The sequence below is a fragment of the Cyclopterus lumpus genome, chromosome 12 (genome assembly GCF_009769545.1).
Source record: "Cyclopterus lumpus isolate fCycLum1 chromosome 12, fCycLum1.pri, whole genome shotgun sequence".
Taxonomy (NCBI): domain Eukaryota; kingdom Metazoa; phylum Chordata; class Actinopteri; order Perciformes; family Cyclopteridae; genus Cyclopterus; species Cyclopterus lumpus.
In genome coordinates this window covers 4,229,378-4,248,666 of record NC_046977.1, presented here as the reverse complement: position 1 = coordinate 4,248,666, position 19,289 = coordinate 4,229,378, and the positions used below count along the sequence as shown (strand labels likewise).

Below are 19,289 nucleotides of genomic sequence, written 5' to 3'. Positions count from 1 at the left end.
GTTCGATTTTTTTAATTTTTTTTATTCTACAAAAAAATAATTCCAACGAAAGTCTCGCTCCAAACATTCTTTAATAACTCATTCTGGTATAAAAAAACAAACACAACTCGCCACTGTACAGGACACGAAAGAAGACGCACGATCACTTCACGGTGATGTTGATGATGCTGATGTCTTCGTACGGTTTGTCGGTCTTGGGGTTCACCTTCAGGTTGGAGATCCTCTGGACCGCCTCCATGCCTTTCGTGCACCTTCCAAACACCGTGTGCTTGTTGTCGAGCCACGGCTGAGGGACAAAACATGAGGATTAATATGCTTTGTGTGTAATATATTGAGGCTGCGTCACTAAACTCGGTTGAAACCTTTAATTAATGACGATTGTGAGCATGAGAGTCCTTCCTCAGATCAATTAAATCAGACAGGCAACAGAATATCTATTTATAAAACCTCCAACAACATGAGAAATGACCACGTCAGATTGAATTCCTCATGTGTTCACCAGGGATTAACCAAACTTTACCAGGATCCAAACATTTGATTACGGTCTGTTGACATGAAAGAAAAGGTTTCTTCTCTTTTGAAGCATTTTTATGGACTAGTCATCTTAAAATTGTCTCATTCACAGTTCATAGTGTGTTAAAAACCCTCTGAGAGGAAACTGGGATCTACAGTCTGGCAGGTTTGGTTATTTTCTTACTTTAAAACAGCCTTTTATGCTAAGCTAACTGGCGGCTAGCCGGGGCTTCGTATGTACAGTACCGACACGCCTTGAGATGAATGTAGCTCATTGGTGTGTATGTGTGTTTATATGAAGACATTCACGTGTAGCCACCCGTCACGCTTCAAACACAACGAGGCCTCTGTGCGAAGCGTGGAAACTTACGGTCGGCACGACGGTGACGAAGAACTGCGAGCCGTTGGTGCCGGGCCCTCCGTTCGCCATGCTGAGCGTGTACGGGCGGTCGTGCCTCAGCGTGGCGTGGAACTCGTCCTCAAACTCGCCCCCCAGATGCTCTCCCCACCCATGCCGGTGCCCGTGGGGTCTCCCGTCTGGATCATAAAGCCCTGCACACAAAAGACAAAAAGACTTAGGACGGACGCGGCGGCTCAGAGGCGGAGTCCGGCGGGCGCGTCGAGAGCTCGTACCTTGATCACCCGGTGGAATATGTGGCTGTTGAAGTAGCCGTTCCTGCTGTGAACGCAGAAGTTCTCCACAGTTTTGGGGCATCTGAAAACAGAGAGCAGAGCGTTTGTATCTCAGTGTAAAAGGAGACTTCTGGACAAACATAAAAAAGGAGTTTCACCCCCCCGAGGACGTACTCCACAGGGAAGAGCTTGATGTGGATGTCTCCCATGGTGGTGTGGATGATGGCGCTGTCCGACACTCGCTTGGGGCCCTCGGCCTGCGTGGCGGCCATCACCTCCTCCTTCGAGGGCTTCTCGTTGAAGATGTCTCGGTCCGAGTCTGCGCTCTTCGTGTCCTCGGGTTCTCTCTTTGAGAACTTAAGTTAGGGGAAAAACAAAAACGATGAGTTAAGAGGAGCAGAGCAAAAGAGAATAACCGCTGATCCTATTAGACATTTGTGTGAAATTGACGTCATTATCGTGTAAATTCTTGAGTCGTGGCCTAAAATGTTTTTTTTCTTCTCCACCAAAATCTGTCCAAATAGATGTGTGTACCAAATATGTAAAAGAATTAATAAAAAATCCCTCAAGGTTTTTTTTTGAGATATCAGAACCCTGAGAACGGGACGGACATGAGGTCAAAGGTGACTTTGACCCTTGACCCCCAAAATATGGACAGTGCATCTTTGGGTGCAAGAGGACATTAATGCCCCCCCCCCCCTGCAATAATGTAGCCTCTGAAATGTTGGCTCACCATGTAGAAGCGGTTCTTCTTGAACGCGGTGCAGATTATGGTGGGGTCCTGTTCCACGTTGTCCAGGGCCGGGTTTACGGAGGCCTTCATCTCCACGGTGGGAGCCACGTGCGTGGCCTTCGCGACCCCCTGGAACAGACTGAGCTGGACCACGCGGATGTTCTCCAGCTTCCCGAGGATCCGCACACACCTGTGGAGACATTCATTGATGTTAAGACCTCGACGAGCGATTTGCAGATCAAGGTGGGGGCTGCACAATTAATCCAACAGTAAAAAAAAAAAAAAAAAAAATCACGATTCTGGCTTCAGAATGATCGTAGAAAACGTCTCTGCGTATCGAATCAAGCGCTTCCTAAACTGACAGCCAAAAAGATGGCGCAGGCCTGCTTTGCAGTTAATTAACCGACTTCCTCTGTCGCCGGCGCCAACGCACCTGTTGGTCTCCACGTTGATGACCTTGATGCCCAGCATCGTCCCGTAGAGCACGAAGTGGCCGGTCTCGTCGAAGATGATATTCGTCAGCCGGATCCCGTCCACCTTCTCCAGCTCTCGCTCCACGGCCATCCGCCTCCCGAACTCCATGTCGGGCAGCTGCTGCTTCATCTGCTGCAGCTCTGTGAACATCTGGCGGAGGAAGCAGCTGTGATCAGCACGGGGAGGTGACGCTTCACGATAACCATTAATATATGGTACTTTGATCGCAGAGTTATTGATTTTACTGTTTACAAACAATAACACAAATTATTAGTTATGCTATAATATGTGTTATTTGTATTATAAGTGTGTTGATAAGAGACAATAACAATTACATTCTGACTACATTATTACACTAACAATGGTTTTTAAGACATCTATAAACACAGAAATTAATCTCCGACAAAGTAATAACTCTCTAAATAATGTTTAAATGCTAAACCAGCCCTTTTCTATACATTAATGATGGCTATCACGCGGTGTTATTCACGGGAGAACTTACAGTTAACGACTCGTCGAACACTCTCATCAGTTTCCCGGTGAGGAAGCGGAAGATCCGGACCTTCCTGTCAGAGGCAATGGTGGCCATTTTCTTCCCGTCGTAGGAAAACGTGAGGCTCGTGGGATACGTTTTGTTCTTCGCGAATTCATACAAGTCCGTGTCCGTTTTGTATTCCCACTGCACGTACTTGGGGAACTTGAAATCGTTCCGGAGGCCGGTCCAGTACTCCAGCATGCCGGCCTTGTCGGCAGAGACGATGACTCTGTATCTGGGATTCAGGCGGATCTGGGCCAGCGGTGAGGAGTGCATCTTGTCGATGACGTGGAGGGGCTGGCTGCCCCCCCGCCCGTCGTAGACGAAGATCTTCCCCGTGGATTTTTCCGAGCACGCCACCGTGGAAATGGGATCCCCGGGATTGTAGATCCACTCGGACTGGCCTGGTTGAAAGCTACACGGAGGAGAGGGGGGGAAAGAAACGCTATATACTGGTTTCCTGTTCTTGATGTGTGCACATGAAGTACAATAACGTCGTCATGACAACTCACCCCAACTTCAGCATGTTGATCATGTCGAAGTTGACGACGTCAAACACCTTCATGGCCTGATCATCGCCGACGGAACAGAGCAGAGCTCCTTCAGCGCTGACTGCAATGCTTTCTATCACGCCTGCAGAGACAACAACAACAACAAAAGTCAGGACCCATCGTTATATTTGAGGATTCGACACAATGGAAAGCCAGCATGTTATTCCTCCTACAAATAAAACAAACGAGAGAGAAGCTCTACGCATACCGAGGTGGCTGCGAAAGTGTTTGACGAACTCGATGCCCGCGTCTTCCTTCTTCTTCCAGAACTTGACATGGCCGTCTTGGCTGGCCGTGATGATGAAGTCCGTCCTGAAAAAAAGAGACACACACAAAAAAAAAAGTCAATAAAGTCACGTGAATTAAAATGCAAACTCGCTTGAATGTGTTTAGATGTAGGAGGAGCTTTGAACACCATTACATCATAAACCACTGTCTCTTTTTGGTGATTTTGGTGGGTGTAAATAATAAAAAGGAAATCTCTGAAATCATCACAGGTAGATTAAGGCACTCATAATTACAAGTCTGTTCACCTATAGATTATTCATCCATAGTCACACGTGTATAAACTGGATTAAAATGTTGATATTGTACATTTTAAATTGACCTTTTAACCCCTAGAGTAACTCTGGACTGTGACGCCACTTACTTGGAACAGACTATCTGCGTGATGACGTCTCTGTGCATGTAGCTGCGCTCATACATTACAGCCGAGGGCAGGTTCTCCAGATACACGCGCTCATATTCGAGTACTGTGGAGAACAACAACAACAACAACAACAACAACAAAAAACACCTGAAGAGTTAGCTGGGAGTTATGTGAGCACGGCGAGCTTTGTTTGTAGCAGCAGGCGCGTATGAACCAAAACATGTGCGGCGGCATCGAACTGCCGGAGGCGAACCTTTTCTTTTCTTCGCCGTGGTGGCTTCGTTCGGCATGGGTCCGACCCACTCGTCGTCGTCTTCTCCATTATTTTTTTTTCTCCCTCCGGGTCGTCGTCGGCTTTTCGCTTAAGTTCCACATTGTTTTCAGTCGCCGCCATTGCTGCCGATCTTCCGTGTTGTTCCGTTCTGGATTCCGGTACTTCCGGTTCGTTCGGCGCCTCGACTTCTGAATAAGTTCTAAATGTTTTTTAAGGCGAATTCTGTATTTTATTTGAGACAGAAAAATATTAAATTAATTAGGTTGACTATTTATTATGAAAAAAAAATGTATGCTTCTTTTTTTAAAAATTATTAATAGATAAATTGGAACGTTTTCCGCGCTATAAACACAGCAGCAGCAACGTCCACCGCGTATTTATATCGGGCCCAACCTAAAATAAGAAAATATACAATAGCCTAATACGTATTTTGTTTTTCATCACATTGTATGGGGTTTTATCTGTTCAAGTTAAAGTATTTCAACTGCAGTGGAACTGAAGTACTCATTTGTTTCTGACGGTACGTTGTCATGGAACACTTGGGTCAAACCAAAAATAAACGTTTAAGGGTGTAATCATTAATGCTTGGGATCGTCCGGTCACTTGTACATTTTTAGATTAATATTCAAGTGACTTTATTTATTATTATTGCTAATATACAAACTAAGTCACTGATTTGAACGTTGAATTACGAAGAAATAAAGACATAAATAATGTGTTTAAATATGATCCCCCTCCGCGCTTGGAAGTAAACAACAATCCCACATGTATGGCCAATATGGCTCTAGTTGAGAAGTATAATATTTGTCACTAAAGAAAGCGAGTTATAGGAACATAATCTATCGTTTTGCATAACGGTTTGTTATATTTTCAAGTATTTAACGACAAAACCACGGCTGCAAAATGAGTAATATTTACATCCAAGAGCCGCCGTCAAATGGAAAGGTGAGCGCGACTTTTTGCTAACTTCACTTCCATTTGACCCGTTTATGTGCATTTTGAACCACACACTTCACTTTATACTTTACATTTAGACTTTTGTAACGTTGGCCGTTATTAGTGTCAGATGAAATGTCAAGCGCTGTAGAGCATTTTACTAGCTTTACTAGATACAAGTACAGGAGTGAATGTGGTTATCGTTTCTTATTTAAATGTCCCGGATGTGTGCTCTCTTCCAAGGTGCTGTTGAAGACCTCAGCAGGCGACATTGACATTGAGCTGTGGTCCAAGGAGGCTCCTAAAGCATGCAGGAACTTTGTGCAGTTGTCCATGGAAGGTAAGAATTTAGAGCCAGGTAAAATACTCTTAACACACTGCAGAGCTCCTAAAAAGTCATTCCAGCAACACCAGCCCCCCCAAACATAATCCCTTTTTAGTTTGGAGAGCTGTTGTGAAGATTGTGCAGGATAAAAACCTGTGGAGATGTATATTGCTCTTTATTCTTTATTCTTTACTTTTTATTCTGGCCCATTGGCAGCAAGGTTATGTTTGTTTCCGGAGTATCTTTAGGTTTTTTCTGGTATGATTGTGCCATAAATGTAATAATACTACATATAATAATATCCTCTACATTGTCTTCTAAACACAAATTAAAAAGTGCTTTTATAATGAACACCGTGTGCCATCAAGGGCCATCGTTCCATATTTTTTGGGGGATTAATACACTTTACATTGCAGCCTAAAGAATTAATATAACATTTTACGATAGTCGGACAATTATTGATGCACTTTAGATTACTTTTTATATGTATCAAGATCTCTATTTTTAGACTGTCTTTCTATGTTCTCACCTTTTTATATTGTTTTAAGTTACCCAGATTTATCTGAGAGTCCAATGTTGTAGCTCATCACATCCCTGGTTTAAGTATCTATCAGTTAATCTCACTATTTGTAACATGGATGAAATTTGTAGATTTGAAAGTAATTATATGAGTTAAAAAAAAAAAAATGTATCACTGATTTATTATTAGACGCTTCATTATATGCGTATGTTGACTTTTATGCCTGCAGACAAATGTTTTCAGTTGCAGGAAACTATTTACAAATTGTCCATAAATGTAAAAAACGTATGTTTCTCTGTCCTCTAGGTTACTATGACGGAACCAGTTTCCACCGAGTGGTGCGTGAGTTCATTGTTCAGGGGGGAGATCCCACGGGAACGGGAACGGGTGGAGAGTCCATCTTTGGACGGCCGTTCAAGGTCAGACTGTTTTTTTACACACACAATCATGAGTGTGAATCATTCCGAGGACACGAAGACTAACAATAACCCGAATGCACAATCAAACATTTAGTGCAATACCTGTTTTCTTACTTCTTCTGTTTTGGTTTACTTTTAGGATGAATTTCACTCCAGACTGCGCTTCAACCGGAGAGGTTTGGTTGCCATGGCAAATGCCGGCCCGCATGATAACGGCAGTCAGTTTTTCTTCAGCTTGGGACGCGCAGATGAGCTCAACAACAAACACACCATATTCGGCAAAGTGAGTCCCGAAGAACGGCAGCGATTCACATTCATATTTCCCATTTTGCCATATTTCATGAACGCCTCCCACGTGCATGGACCCAGATCAGCGGGATTGTCTCTGTTTCTGTTAACACGTACTCACAGGTGTGTTTTTTGTGCCCCACAATGCCGGCTGCAGGTCACAGGAGACACGGTCTATAACATGCTCCGACTGGCAGAAGTTGAATGTGACAACGATGAGAGACCTTTGAATCCCCACAAGATAAAAACGGCAGAGGTATTTTCTTGTTCTTGTTCTTCTTCATCTTGTTCTTGTTCATCTTGTTCTGGTTCTTGTTCTTCTTCATCTTGTTCTTCTTCATCTTGTTCTGGTTCATCTTGTTCTGGTTCTTGTTCTTCTTCATCTTGTTCTTCTTCATCTTGTTCTGGTTCTTGTTCATCTTCATCTTGTTCTTGTTCTTGTTCTTCTTCATCTTGTTCTGGTTCTTGTTCTTCTTCATCTTGTTCTTCTTCATCTTGTTCTGGTTCTTGTTCATCTTCATCTTGTTCTTGTTCTTCATCTTGTTCTGGTTCTTGTTTTTGTTCTTTTCATCTTGTTCTTGTTCTTCTTCATCTTGTTCTTGTTCTGGTTCTTGTTCTTGTTCTTCATCTTGTTCTTGTTCTTCTTGTTCTGTTTCTTGGTCTACATCTTGTTCTTCTGGTTCTTGTTCTGGTTCTGTTTCTTGTTCTTCATCTTGTTCTTGTTCTGGTTGTTTTGTTTCTTGTTCTACATCTTGTTCTTCTGGTTCTGTTTCTTGTTCTTGTTGTTCTTGTTCTACATCTTGTTCTGGTTCTGTTTCTTGTTCTTGTTCTTCATCTTGTTCTTGTTCTTCTTGTTCTGTTTCTTGTTCTACATCTTGTTCTTGTTCTGGTTCTGTTTCTTGTTCTTGTTCTGTTTTTGTTTCTTGTTCTACATCTTGTTCTGGTTCTGTTTCTTGTTCTTCTTGTTCTGTTTCTTGTTCTACATCTTGTTCTGGTTCTGTTTCTTGTTCTGTTTCCGTTTCTTGTTCTACATCTTGTTCTGGTTCTTGTTCTACATCTTGTTCTTGTTCTTCTGGTTCTGGTTCTGTTTCTTGTTCTGTTTCTTGTTCTTGTTCATCTTGTTCTGGTTCTTGTTCTACATCTTGTTCTTGTTCTTCTGGTTCTTGTTCTGGTTCTGGTTCTTGTTCTTGTTCATCTTGTTCTGGTTCTTGTTCTTGTTCATCTTGTTCTTCTTCATCTAGTTCTTGTTCTGTTTCTTGTTCTACATCTTGTTCTTGTTCTGGTTCTGGTTCTTGTTCTTCATCTTGTTCTGGTTCTTGTTCATCTTGTTCTGGTTCTTGTTCATCTTGTTCTTCATCTTGTTCTGGTTCTTGTTCATCTTGTTCTTCATCTTGTTCTGGTTCTGGTTCTTGTTCTGGTTCTTGTTCTTGTTCATCTTGTTCTTCTTCATCTGGTTCTTGTTCTGGTTCTGGTTCTTGTTCTTGTTAATCTTGTTCTTCTTCATCTGGTTCTTGTTCTGGTTCTGGTTCTTGTTCTTCATCTTGTTCTGGTTCTTGTTCTTGTTCATTTTGTTCTTCTTCATCTGGTTCTTGTTCTGTTTCTTGTTCTACATCTTGTTCTTCTGGTTCTGTTTCTGTTTCTTGTTCTTCATCTTGTTCTGGTTCTTGTTCATCTTGTTCTTGTTCATCTTGTTCTTCTTCATCTGGTTCTGGTCCTTCTCCTTCTACCTTTTTGCTGGCTCGACAACAGTTTAGTATTGAGTGCCAAAGCCTTTTGTCTCTTCCAGGTGCTTCACTCTCCGTTTGATGACATTGTGCCTCGCGAAACCAGGAAAGCCAAGAAAGACAAGGATAAAGAGGAGGGAAAGAAGTCGCAGTCAAAAGCCACAAAGTGAGTCACCGGACTTCTTCTGTCGCTCTGATTGTTGTTTATTCTGATGGGACTTTATTTTACTTCATCATCATCTTTTGCTTTCATTCATTCACTCGTTCAATCGAGGGACCATCATGTGACACAGTGACTCAAACAGCCCGTAAACCTTAAAACCGGTCTAATCTTAGTAGATATTATGATCTTCTTCTTCTGCTGCTACATATAACCTTCTGTGTCATCGGGTTACCGCGCTGAATCTCATTTGTTTTTTATAGTTGTATTTCGTGCTCCAGATGCTTCGGTTTTATTATCATGTTGTTGTTGTTGCAGGAACTTCAGTCTGTTATCTTTTGGAGAAGAAGCTGAGGAGGAGGAGGAGATGGCGACTCAAGTGAGCCAGGTACTGGAGCCCAGAACTAGTCTCTCTGCTGGCCGCCGGCGACACAGCGGGCGATATTATTTTAATATGTTTTCTATTGAAATGAAACGGAGAAGGTTCAAAAGTCAAAAAAAAACATTAACTGCAAGAATGTGTGAAGACAAACTCGGTCCCATCGTTTATGTTTCTTTTAAAGACGCTGAAGGGAAAAAGCAAAAGCAGCCACGACCTCCTGAAGGACGACCCCAGGCTGAGCTCCGTTCCAGCGGTAGACAAGTACGTACACTTCATCAATAACTACACGATGAGGGGCTTTCTCCTCCATCGTCGTCAATAATCCTTGCTGTGCTTTCCAGGAAAAAGAAGAAGAAGACACCAGGAGACGCAGCTGAGGTGAGTCGGGATTCGAAAAAGTTAGCCCAGAAACACAAAGTTCCCCCGTGACCCTGAACGTCTCCGTGTCACGTCCTCCAAAAGGCAGACGACGCGGCCGAGGGCGACGTCGTCGTCGATGACGACGCGGATGGCGACGAAGAGTACGACTCCGACGAGAGAGAGAGGAGGAGGGAGATCGTCAGTAACAAGCTGAAGAAATACAAAGAGGCGGATAAATTGGCGGAGGAGGAGGAGCAGCGAGACACGAAGAGCACCCGCAGGTACGACCTCTGACCTTTTGGTTCGGACACATAAACGGACGGCAGTCTGCGTGATCTTTTTTTCTCTCTTCTTCGGTCACCGACAGCTTCAGGACTATCAGGCCGCCGTTGTTCTGCTTGTAATGAAGCGTAGCAACCAGCAGGTGGAGCTGTCGAGCTGTGTAATACAGAAGAATACAATCGGATGCATTCACTGTTTGAAATTCTCTGCTTTTGCAGTAAAACTGTAAAATTCTAATTCTAAAATCCTTTTTAAAGAAGCTGGTCGCCGTAAGTCGTTTCACATTCACAACATTTCTGACACTGAATCTCACGTGTGCTGCCATGTTAAAGGGATATTCCGCCATAATAATCTGAGGGATTTCCCTTGTTTTTTTAAAGGAATGTCTGTGAAGTCCCGATCTGTTGCCAAATGAGGTAACACAACGGTGCCTGAACGCAGCTTCAAACACATTTTCCCGGGGGGGTGGGACGGACGGACTCCAAAGAGACAGATTTTTTTAAGACGTCCGGTCCAAAAAGACATCCTGACTTTTAGTCCCTACGACGAGTCACGCTCCAAAAAACTCCCGATCCTACATTTCCCATGATGCAACTCAACTGCATCTTTTAATTACACACCTACTTCTTTCAAACCTCACAGCCGCGCTCTGCGGGGACGAGGAAACCAAACTTCATGTGTGAAATCACTGCTTAAAGATTTCTTTTTTTTGGGTGGGGCGGGGGCGATGTTCACTTTCATCAGACAGCTGACAGAATGGACACTTTGGGGAAAGAGGTGGTGTACATTTGAACCATCCGACGTCAAGTTGTGGATCAAAAATGAGTCTTCATATACAGTCATCCTACCTCCAAAACTATATTATTGCGGCACTTTCATTTTAGGAATCTTGATATTGCATAAATAGGCTGCTCTTGAACGCAGCTCCAGCGCCTCTCCTGTCATTGACATCCACGTTATCTTCCAGCTCTGTTTGTACACACTTCTACTCCCGTTTCCCACTCGGACATAAAGAAAAAAACACACACACACACACACACACTTAAAACACACACACAGATCTCAGTTGTAGTTCACTGGACCGACATCAGTGGACCTGCTATTTTGAAAACAGGAATGTTGGCACTCAAACCAAATTACGGTGTGAGTGAGACGAAGGCGATGGTGTGTGTGTGTGTGAGACGAAGGCGATGGTGTGTGTGTGTGTGTGAGACGAAGGCGATGGTGTGTGTGTGTGTGTGTGTGAGACGACGTTAGTACGAGAACGGAGAGATTTATCTCTCGTCTCTCTCTCTCTCTTGATGCCGCTGGTTGGCCGATTCATCTCTCCTCCGTGTCCTCCTAACAGGTAGCCGTCAACAGACCCTTCTCTCATTAGCACTAATGGGATGTGTGTGTGTGTGTGTGTGTGTGTGTGTGTGTGTGTGTGTGAGACTGACAGCCAGCCCCATGCAGGCGGACTGAAGTATATTAAACACAAGCGCAGATTGTTTTGCTACAAGAACTGTAACCCAACACAGTGGTTTGTCTTGGCAGGCCATCAAAGGGCCGGCTGGTAGGTACAGTGTTGGTCCGGGACAAAGGGGGCATTGTTGCAGGCTGAGCTCCGCTCTCCCACCGTTGCTTTTGCTCTGAGCTTTCAGCTGCTCTACTCACAACGAGGAACACCGACCGGTATCTATTCACCGGGGGGCGGGGGTGTTGTTAAAAGCAGTTTTGTGTGTGTGTGTGTGTGTGTGTGTGGGACTCAGCCAGGGGGGGGGGGGGGGGGGGGGGGGGGGGGACGTTTCACAATCCCGATTGTATCTTTTTGTCTCCGTCGAGGCGGCGGAGACGACCTTGAAATTTAAAAGTCTTCCTGAACTCGCTCGCCGGCAGCCAGATGATTATTATTTTTTTTTTTCCTTCACGGGGATTCAGGAGCCAAATGATGTCGTGCACCGAGTTAAAAAGACGAGTCACAATCGATCCTATTCATGCGGAGTTGGTCTCGACGCGCTGTGGCGGTACTGGTGGTGCTTTCTGCTCCTCACTTCCTTTATGATCACGTCCGTTTTTTGAAGTATTGGACGCTCCCGAATGAAGTCCCTAAAGCAGCGTATGTGGTAGTCGCCGCTTTAGTTCGTCCCCCTGGCGTGGGCACGACCGGGAGGCAAAACGCTTCCATATGGCGGCGGGACGCGGTGTGGCCCCCCGGCCCCCTCGGCTGCCGCAGCTCAGACTGAAGATAACGCGGCAGCACATGCTCGTCTTTTTCTTTATCACTTGTTGGGGGGTACACGGTGTGCGGCAGCAGGCTTTAAACGTCAAGATTAGGCACGAAGACGATCACATCATCCGCATGCTGTCGGTTCACAGTATGTCTTTAAAGTAATGGAATAATCACAAAACTTCAATAGCTGACGATTACTTTCAAGTAATCTGCCGATTTCTCCAAAAAAGAAAATCTAAAACATATTCATATTATTCTTAAAAGGAAGCTGCACATATTGCCATTCGAGAAGGTGGAACCAGTGACTTTGTGGCTTTAAAGAAGGACTTAAATGATTAATCGGTTATCTTGGAAGCATTTTCTGTTCACCAACTAAAAAAGCATTTGAGCGTCATCATTTTGTTAGTTTTTAATTACGACACAGAGAGTACATAGAAATCATATCGCCATGAAAGGACAGGGAGTTTTATGTGTGAATAAAACATTGTTACTTATTATGTCACACGAGACGTAACAAAGCAATGTAGCACCCTGAAAAAAAATCCACTTGTGTTTCTTCTGGCACTCTGCCACGCGAGTGTTGCTTTACTTCTACTAACGATCATTTTAATCTTTCTTCTGCTTATTTTCTCCCCTTTTTTTTTTAATCACTGTCAAAATGTCCGCCACAGCTCCGCTGACCCGGAGACGACCTCTTCTTCAAATGTTTATTTGAAAGAGACTCCGGTTACGATGACATAAAACCGAGAATCGGTGACATCAGAGAAAATGCAACCGGGAGAATATTCTGAGGTTTTTGCTTTTTTTTTTTTGATTTTATCAAAACTAGAATAATCGATTTTTGCGTTGACTCGTCGTCGCGGTTCTTCGATCCCGTAACTCTAACGACATCGGACTATAATTATCCCGACGTTGCGTCACTCTCTAATAATTGGCTGCACCTGTCTCTTGTCATCGGTCACAACCCGCCGCGTTCTCGGGGGTGGGGCGAAAGGTCACGGAGGTCAAGAAATCATTCTCCGCTGCTGGGTTGTGCATGAAAACCTGCTCGAGATAATCCAGCTCTTGGCAGCGGGCTTGTGTATGTTTTGGAAGTGCCGGGTTTACACGTCTCTGGCCCGCTGTAGCATGTCGGCCCCCGTATGGAAACACTTCCAGACGGCGGTGCACGTCCAGGGCGACGGGGGTTAAGACTGAAGACCCAAAGAACGACCACTCGGACGGTGATCAACGTCAGCTCGCTTTGAACGTTCTGGACTAAAAATGATTCACGGCTTTTTTCCACCGGGGACAAAAAGGATGCAGTCGATAATTAGGAGACGCAGACGGGAAAGAGCGCTCCGAAAGAGGAACCGCGGTCCACTTCACGGGGTAATGTGTCGGGGGAAGGGGAGAGGGGGGGGGATCGCTCTGCGAAGTCATGCAAATTCCTGCGTTGAGGTTGGATTCCTCCACTCCAGCAGTTCTCCTTGGCTCCGGACCAAGCCATGGAGTGCCCCCCCGAGGGGAGTTCACCCAGCCATCTTGTTATTCTAGCACATTCATCCACATCACTTGCTCGGTCGTTCAGACTGGGTCAAGTCCACCGTGGCTGGGAGGAGCTGCTGCTGCTGCTGCTGCTGCTGCTGCTGCCATCCTCGGGTGTTAAGTTTGACTTTTAAAAATATACATTTGACTAAAGCAATTTTGACTATCAGTATTTTACATTTCTCAAAAGTCCCTTGAAGGTTGGAGAATGAGAAAACCCCCACGCCCCCCAAAAAAGGGAAAAAGCACCGTACGCCCGCTTGTACATGTTGGAGAACGATAGAATTGTCGATGAGCCGCACAGTCGTCGCTGTACTATTTTAAAAAAAAAAAAATTTTTTTAAGGTTGTCGAATTCCTGCGTCGGGCCTCAGACTCCTGCCAGACAGGGCAGTGTTTTTTAAAACGCACGGTTCTGAGTCGCGAGAGAGGTTCTTGGTCTCCTGCCAATCACTTCATATGCTTCTTTATGAGAAGTTAATCATCCACAGCTTTTTGGGGTTTCGCTATTTTGAGTTTTCTGAAAGGAGTGACAGTGGCTGGTAGACGAAGGCCGCCGGACCAGAAAGGGATTCACGATCCAGAGTGCGTCTAGGTTTTTAATGCTTGGCCTGATGTTATTTTTAAAATGCAATCTTCTCCCCTGTAGTAGTAATTACTCACGAGCGGAACACAACCGCCAAGTTTTGACAGTTTTTTTTTTTAAAGCGCTATTAAGAAGCTGCTAATTCATCCTAAAATGTAGGTGTGTTACTGGATGCATAGAGAAACCAGCTCTATCTTTTTGAAAAGGCATCAGCTTTTTGGATGCCGAAACTACATAAATGCAGTTGCATTAAAATAATAGAATAAAGAGGACCGGGTGCTTGTTCATCTGATCCGGGACCTTTCTGATTCCCACCAGGTAGTTTGATTTAGTGATGTGAACTTACAAAGAGCTGATGCGACTTGCAGAAACACCTTTTTGTTTATTTATATATATATAAACTAACTCAATCCCGGTGCACCGGCGAGGTTTTTGTCCCGTGAGGTGAACGATTGGAGGGACTTTCCTTTTTTTAAATTTGGCACAAATTCGTAGATGTTGATGGTCAAAAGGTCAAGGTTACTGTGACCTCGCATCCCATCCCGTCCCCGTGATCTCCGAGGAACACCTTGAGGAACGTCGTCATATCTGGCATCGACGTCCACCTTCGATGTCTGGAGAGGAATTTTGCTGAGCCCCAAAAAGTGTGTCTCAACAGGTGTTTGCCGGGCCTTTTTTTTCCTGTCCTTTCTGGCCTCTTTCTCTTTATTGGCACCGGGGCTGTTGAGTCCATTGTTTGACTGTTGCCCCGGATACGTCTCTTGTTTTTTCAAGTCAAGGCAGGCAGAGGATGATCACTCAGTCCGAGGTGCTCCTCGCTGCGGCAGAATCTACGTAGAACGCTTCGCCCCCCTGGAGAGGAGGCGGGACCGAGTTCAAGTAAAAAGCCTCCAGTCATTTGTCACTCTTAGTTAATTTCACTGAAACACACACAAGTCATGTCAAGAAGGCCTTTCTGAACCGCAGAGCATCAAACAAAGTGTGTATTGGGCTGTATATTTAAAGGGAGTGGATCAGAAACACACAATATGATGCAATATGTTCAGGTTATATTTTAGGGCTCTACTTGTGACCACTGTTCTTCTTTGTTTAAAAGAATATTTCTCCTATTCTTGCAGCGTTTGCTATAAATACAACAGGCAGCCGATATCTGGCCTCGTCGTACATCTGTGAGTTGCTTTCTGTTTCCCTGAAAATTCACTTAAATGGGAACTTTTTACACTTTTTAGGATCCATTTACTAGTCATAAGGTGCACTAAACAGCCTTCAAAAACTATGTTATATTGTCGCCTGAGGTTCTGGAGTCTATGAGCTTGGAGACGACAAATCTCTACCAGGAAGTCGCATGATGGGAAGTGTACGATCCAGCATTTTCCCCACACTCAGGACTTCAAGACTGCAGCGCAGGTCCTCCAAAAAAAGTGGCGCCATCACATACAGCTGTTCTCTCATTGGTTGTAAACGCCGAACAGCTTTAAAAGTATGAATGTTCTCAGTCGACCGACACTCCACAAAGAACGACAGAAAAAGCACCGCTTTTAAATCGTTTTGTTTTTGAGGCGTCCTCATAAGTATCTCTGAAATATCTATGACTGTCGAAGATTAAAACGACCAATTAGTCGACCGATCGACTAAGAGAACGGAAGATCTAGTCGATGGTGAGTCTTTCCACCTCAAAAATGGCAATTTAATGACTAATTTTGTCATTTTTAGTGTTTTTTCGTTTTTTTTAGTGTTTTTTCCAAGGACTACGGTCTTATCATTTAAGTTATAAACAGTAGCTGAACTGGCTTTTGTCTACTTTTGATGACGGCACCTTGAATCAGACCAAGCTCTTTAGCTTGTGTGAAATTGACAGTCTTTGAATTATTATTATATTATTTATCTCTCCCACCTCTGGTCGGTCACATCTGAGCCTCAGAAAAGAGGTTTGTTGTCATCGCACCTCGACAGAGCTGAGCGGGCGACTTCCTCGCACATGCCAAGCCCGATCGTGCCAACCACTTAGCCTGGATTCACTTTTTCCTTCTGGAAAAGGAGACGACTTCCAACCGTTACGTCCCACCGATTCCTCATGCGCGTGCTCGCGGGACGCTAACGAAGGAAGAGAGACGTGACGCCCACAGCTGGTAGTATTTGAAGAGGCGCTCGCAGATCAAATATCACTCGACGGTTCGCTGCCTCGAACTTTGCCACGGACGATGTCGGAGATTTTTAAGCAACGGGTAGAGTGTCGGGACAGATAGGAACGGATGTAAATGAATGTCAGTCCGGAGAAGCGATGTAAGAAACAAAGGCAGCCATTGTTTCGTCTGGAGATGCCTCACGTGTTTCTTCTAGGCCAGGAGCCCAGACTGAGCAGCTTACCTGTGCTTTTTGAGGCTCCGCGAGAGAATGGGACGAAAACAGATCTGTCAGGCAGTACGAAAACATTATCATTTCCTAACATAACATATCTGCTGTGCAACTGGCAGCAGCCTCAATCATGTGAAAAGGGGAACAATAATCAGCATTTGCTGGCCCCGGTTCAGACTCCGAGCAATGAGCCGGGCTTCGGGCCGCCTGCCAAAGGAGACGCTCGAGTCGAGGATGTGCCTCGGCTCGTTTCTGGTCGAGCAGTTAAAGGGTTTTTATTGGGCGGGCTGGACACGAGCGGTGCCCCCGCGATGCTTAATGCTGCCACTCGAGGAAGAAGGAGGTTTAAAGTCTTTAAACGGCGTTTGACGGTTGTGTATTTCACGTTTGGCAGAAAAAGAACGCGGCCTTCATCCACAGGCTGGCGCTCCGCTTCAATGTACGTTCACCGAGTGCAGGTGCAGAGGCTTGGTCTCGAATCCACAACTTGGTCTTTCATAAAGGGCACATTAGGACTTTAAGACACGAAACACGGGGACTTGACCTGGACTTGGTTTGGGAGTTATTGGTCTTAAATGTGTACTTTTGGGTCTTGACCTTGGACTTTACCAGGGACTTGTTTGTCTTGACTCGGGACTTGTTTGTCTTGACTTAGGACTTGTTTGTCTTGACTCGGGACTTATTTGTCTTGACTCTGGACTTGTTTGTCTTGACTCTGGACTTGTTTGTCTTGACTCGGGACTTGTTGTCTTGACTCGGGACTTATTTTGTCTTGACTCGGGACTTGTTTGTCTTGACTCGGGACTTGTTGTCTTGACTCGGGACTTGTTTGTCTTGACTCGGGACTTGTTTGTCTTGACTCTGGACTTGTTTGTCTTGACTCTGGACTTGTTTGTCTTGACTCAGGACTTGTTTGTCTTGACTCTGGACTTGTTTGTCTTGACTCAGGACTTGTTTGTCTTGACTCAGGACTTGTTTGTCTTGACTCTGGACTTGTTTGTCTTGACTCAGGACTTGTTTGTCTTGACCCGGGACTTGTTTGTCTTGACTTAGGACTTGTTTGTCTTGACCAGGGACTTGTTTGTCTTGACCAGGGACTTGTTTGTCTTGACTTAGGACTTGTTTGTCTTGACTCGGGACTTGTTGTCTTGACTCGGGACTTGTTTGTCTTGACTCGGGACTTGTTTGTCATGACTCTGGACTTGTTTGTCTTGACTTAGGACTTGTTGTCTTGACTCAGGACTTGTTTGTCTTGACTCGGTACTTGTTTGTCTTGACTTGGGACTTGTTTGTCTTGACTCAGTACTTGTTTGTCTTGACTTGGGACTTGTTTGTCTTGACTTGGGACTTGTTTGTCTTGACTCGGGACTTGTTTGTCTTGACTTGGGACTTGTTTGTCTTAACTCTGGACTTGTTTGTCTTGACTCGGTACTTGTTTGTCTTGACTCTGGACTTGTTTGTCTTGACTTAGGACTTGTTGGTTGTAACTTTGACCTTGCTGATCATGACTAGGGACTTTACTATCTAAACTTGGGATTGTGGTTAGTTGTTAGTTTCACTGAAGACCTGCGGTGGGTGTTTTTGGCGTTGACTAGAGACTTGACGCTCTTGACTTGGGTCTTTTTATGTATGTATGTATGTTTGTATGTATAGGGTTTTTTTAGAGGTTAAAAAGCTTTAACAAGTCTGTTTACAATCACAATTACTCATCTCGAAACAAGAAACACATTGACGTCTGCTCGACTTCAAGACACCTCCCAGCGACTCCCAGCAGCCCGCGGGGGCCGAACAATTATTTTATTAAGGCTCCATCAAATTTATTGGAGTAACACAAGCTTGTAATACACATTCTTCATTCTGACACTCTGCACACAGTGTTTTATGTTTGTTTTATAACACCACATACTCGGCCGTGAACGTTGCATTTTGAGAGGGGAGAACAATTGATTTGCTGTAATTAATTTTAATGATGAATATGCAGGGTTCGACCAGGTTGCCACTGGCAACCGTTTTGAGAAGTTGGCCTTTTGATTGCGGTCAGTGTCGACCAAATTTTTAACACGTAAAAAAATAAATAGGTACAGCTAATGTTGCATCGGTGATATTTAAATATCAGCGTTACATCACAGTTTCAAGAGCATTTACTCGTTCGCAGCATCTGTTTTTCGAAAACAAATTAAGCTCGGCGGGGGGGGGGGGGGTGAAAGGTTCGACCAACTAACCCGTCAACTTCTCAAAACAAACGTGCAAATTGTTTCCACTGCCAAAAAAAAAGTCTCCCGTCCGTTGCAGGTGTCATCTTTTTTATCGTACATGTCCGGTTTAAAAACTCCCTTCAACCGGATTTTCTTCTCTCGCAGTGATGAATTGAGGAAAGAGGCGCGGCAGCTGAAGAAGGAACTACAGGCCATAAAGCAAAGGAAAGAAGAGGGCTCCAAACCGCGGTAGAAGAGGTCAAGGAGGTGAGTGAGGAGATGCCATTCCTTAACACGTACTCCTGGATGTGTATTACTGTTACTCCCACTGTGCACGTATTGGTGGTAATGCACGGTGCTTGATAAGGAGCTCCTGCAGCTCTGAGGGTGAACTCTGAATGGGTGGTCCGTGCTGCATTCTCTGCTAATGGACACTAAGAAAGGCAACCCTCTGATTTAGTCAATTAGTTGCAGACATGTGTCTCCCCCCCCCCCCAAAGGCTCTGCATTTTTGTGTTAAAACTCCATAGAAAATTGTTGCGCGGCCACCATAGTTGCACATTAAATTCTTTTGTGCGTTTTTTTTTTTTTTAGTTTGCAGCTTTGGCCGCCATGATGGTGAAATGCCCCCCCACCCCCCCCCCCCCCCCCCCCCCC

General features: G+C 44.7%; 2 protein-coding genes across 2 annotated transcripts; one reads left to right on the top strand and one right to left on the bottom strand.

Moving 5' to 3' along the window:
- Positions 1–52: 52 nt before the first annotated feature.
- Positions 53–4,491, bottom strand: ppwd1 (peptidylprolyl isomerase domain and WD repeat containing 1). The gene is given in 13 exon segments (XM_034546258.1): positions 53–286; positions 884–1,005; positions 1,008–1,065; positions 1,147–1,228; positions 1,321–1,502; positions 1,880–2,069; positions 2,313–2,503; positions 2,856–3,303; positions 3,401–3,521; positions 3,648–3,751; positions 4,089–4,191; positions 4,342–4,414; positions 4,417–4,491. Coding segments are annotated over 13 exon segments (1,884 nt in total). The 5' UTR covers positions 4,483–4,491; the 3' UTR covers positions 53–142.
- Positions 4,210–18,928, top strand: cwc27 (CWC27 spliceosome associated cyclophilin). Its single transcript, XM_034546260.1, has 11 exons — positions 4,210–5,307; positions 5,542–5,638; positions 6,450–6,562; positions 6,702–6,845; positions 7,008–7,106; positions 8,637–8,740; positions 9,053–9,122; positions 9,298–9,377; positions 9,458–9,494; positions 9,579–9,757; positions 18,798–18,928. The coding sequence occupies exons 1-11, from the start codon at positions 5,266–5,268 to the stop codon at positions 18,883–18,885; spliced, it is 1,053 nt and encodes a 350-aa protein (XP_034402151.1). The 5' UTR covers positions 4,210–5,265; the 3' UTR covers positions 18,886–18,928.
- The last annotated feature ends 361 nt before the right edge of the window (positions 18,929–19,289 follow it).

Bases quoted from the DNA above. Each gene is read 5' to 3' on its own strand.
- cwc27 (XM_034546260.1), top strand. From the start codon at position 5,266: ATGAGTAATATTTACATCCAAGAGCCGCCGTCAAATGGAAAG. The intron at 5,639-6,449 runs GTAAGAATTTAG...TCTGTCCTCTAG, and splicing joins TGTGCAGTTGTCCATGGAAG to GTTACTATGACGGAACCAGT. The intron at 9,123-9,297 runs GTACTGGAGCCC...TTTCTTTTAAAG, and splicing joins TGGCGACTCAAGTGAGCCAG to ACGCTGAAGGGAAAAAGCAA.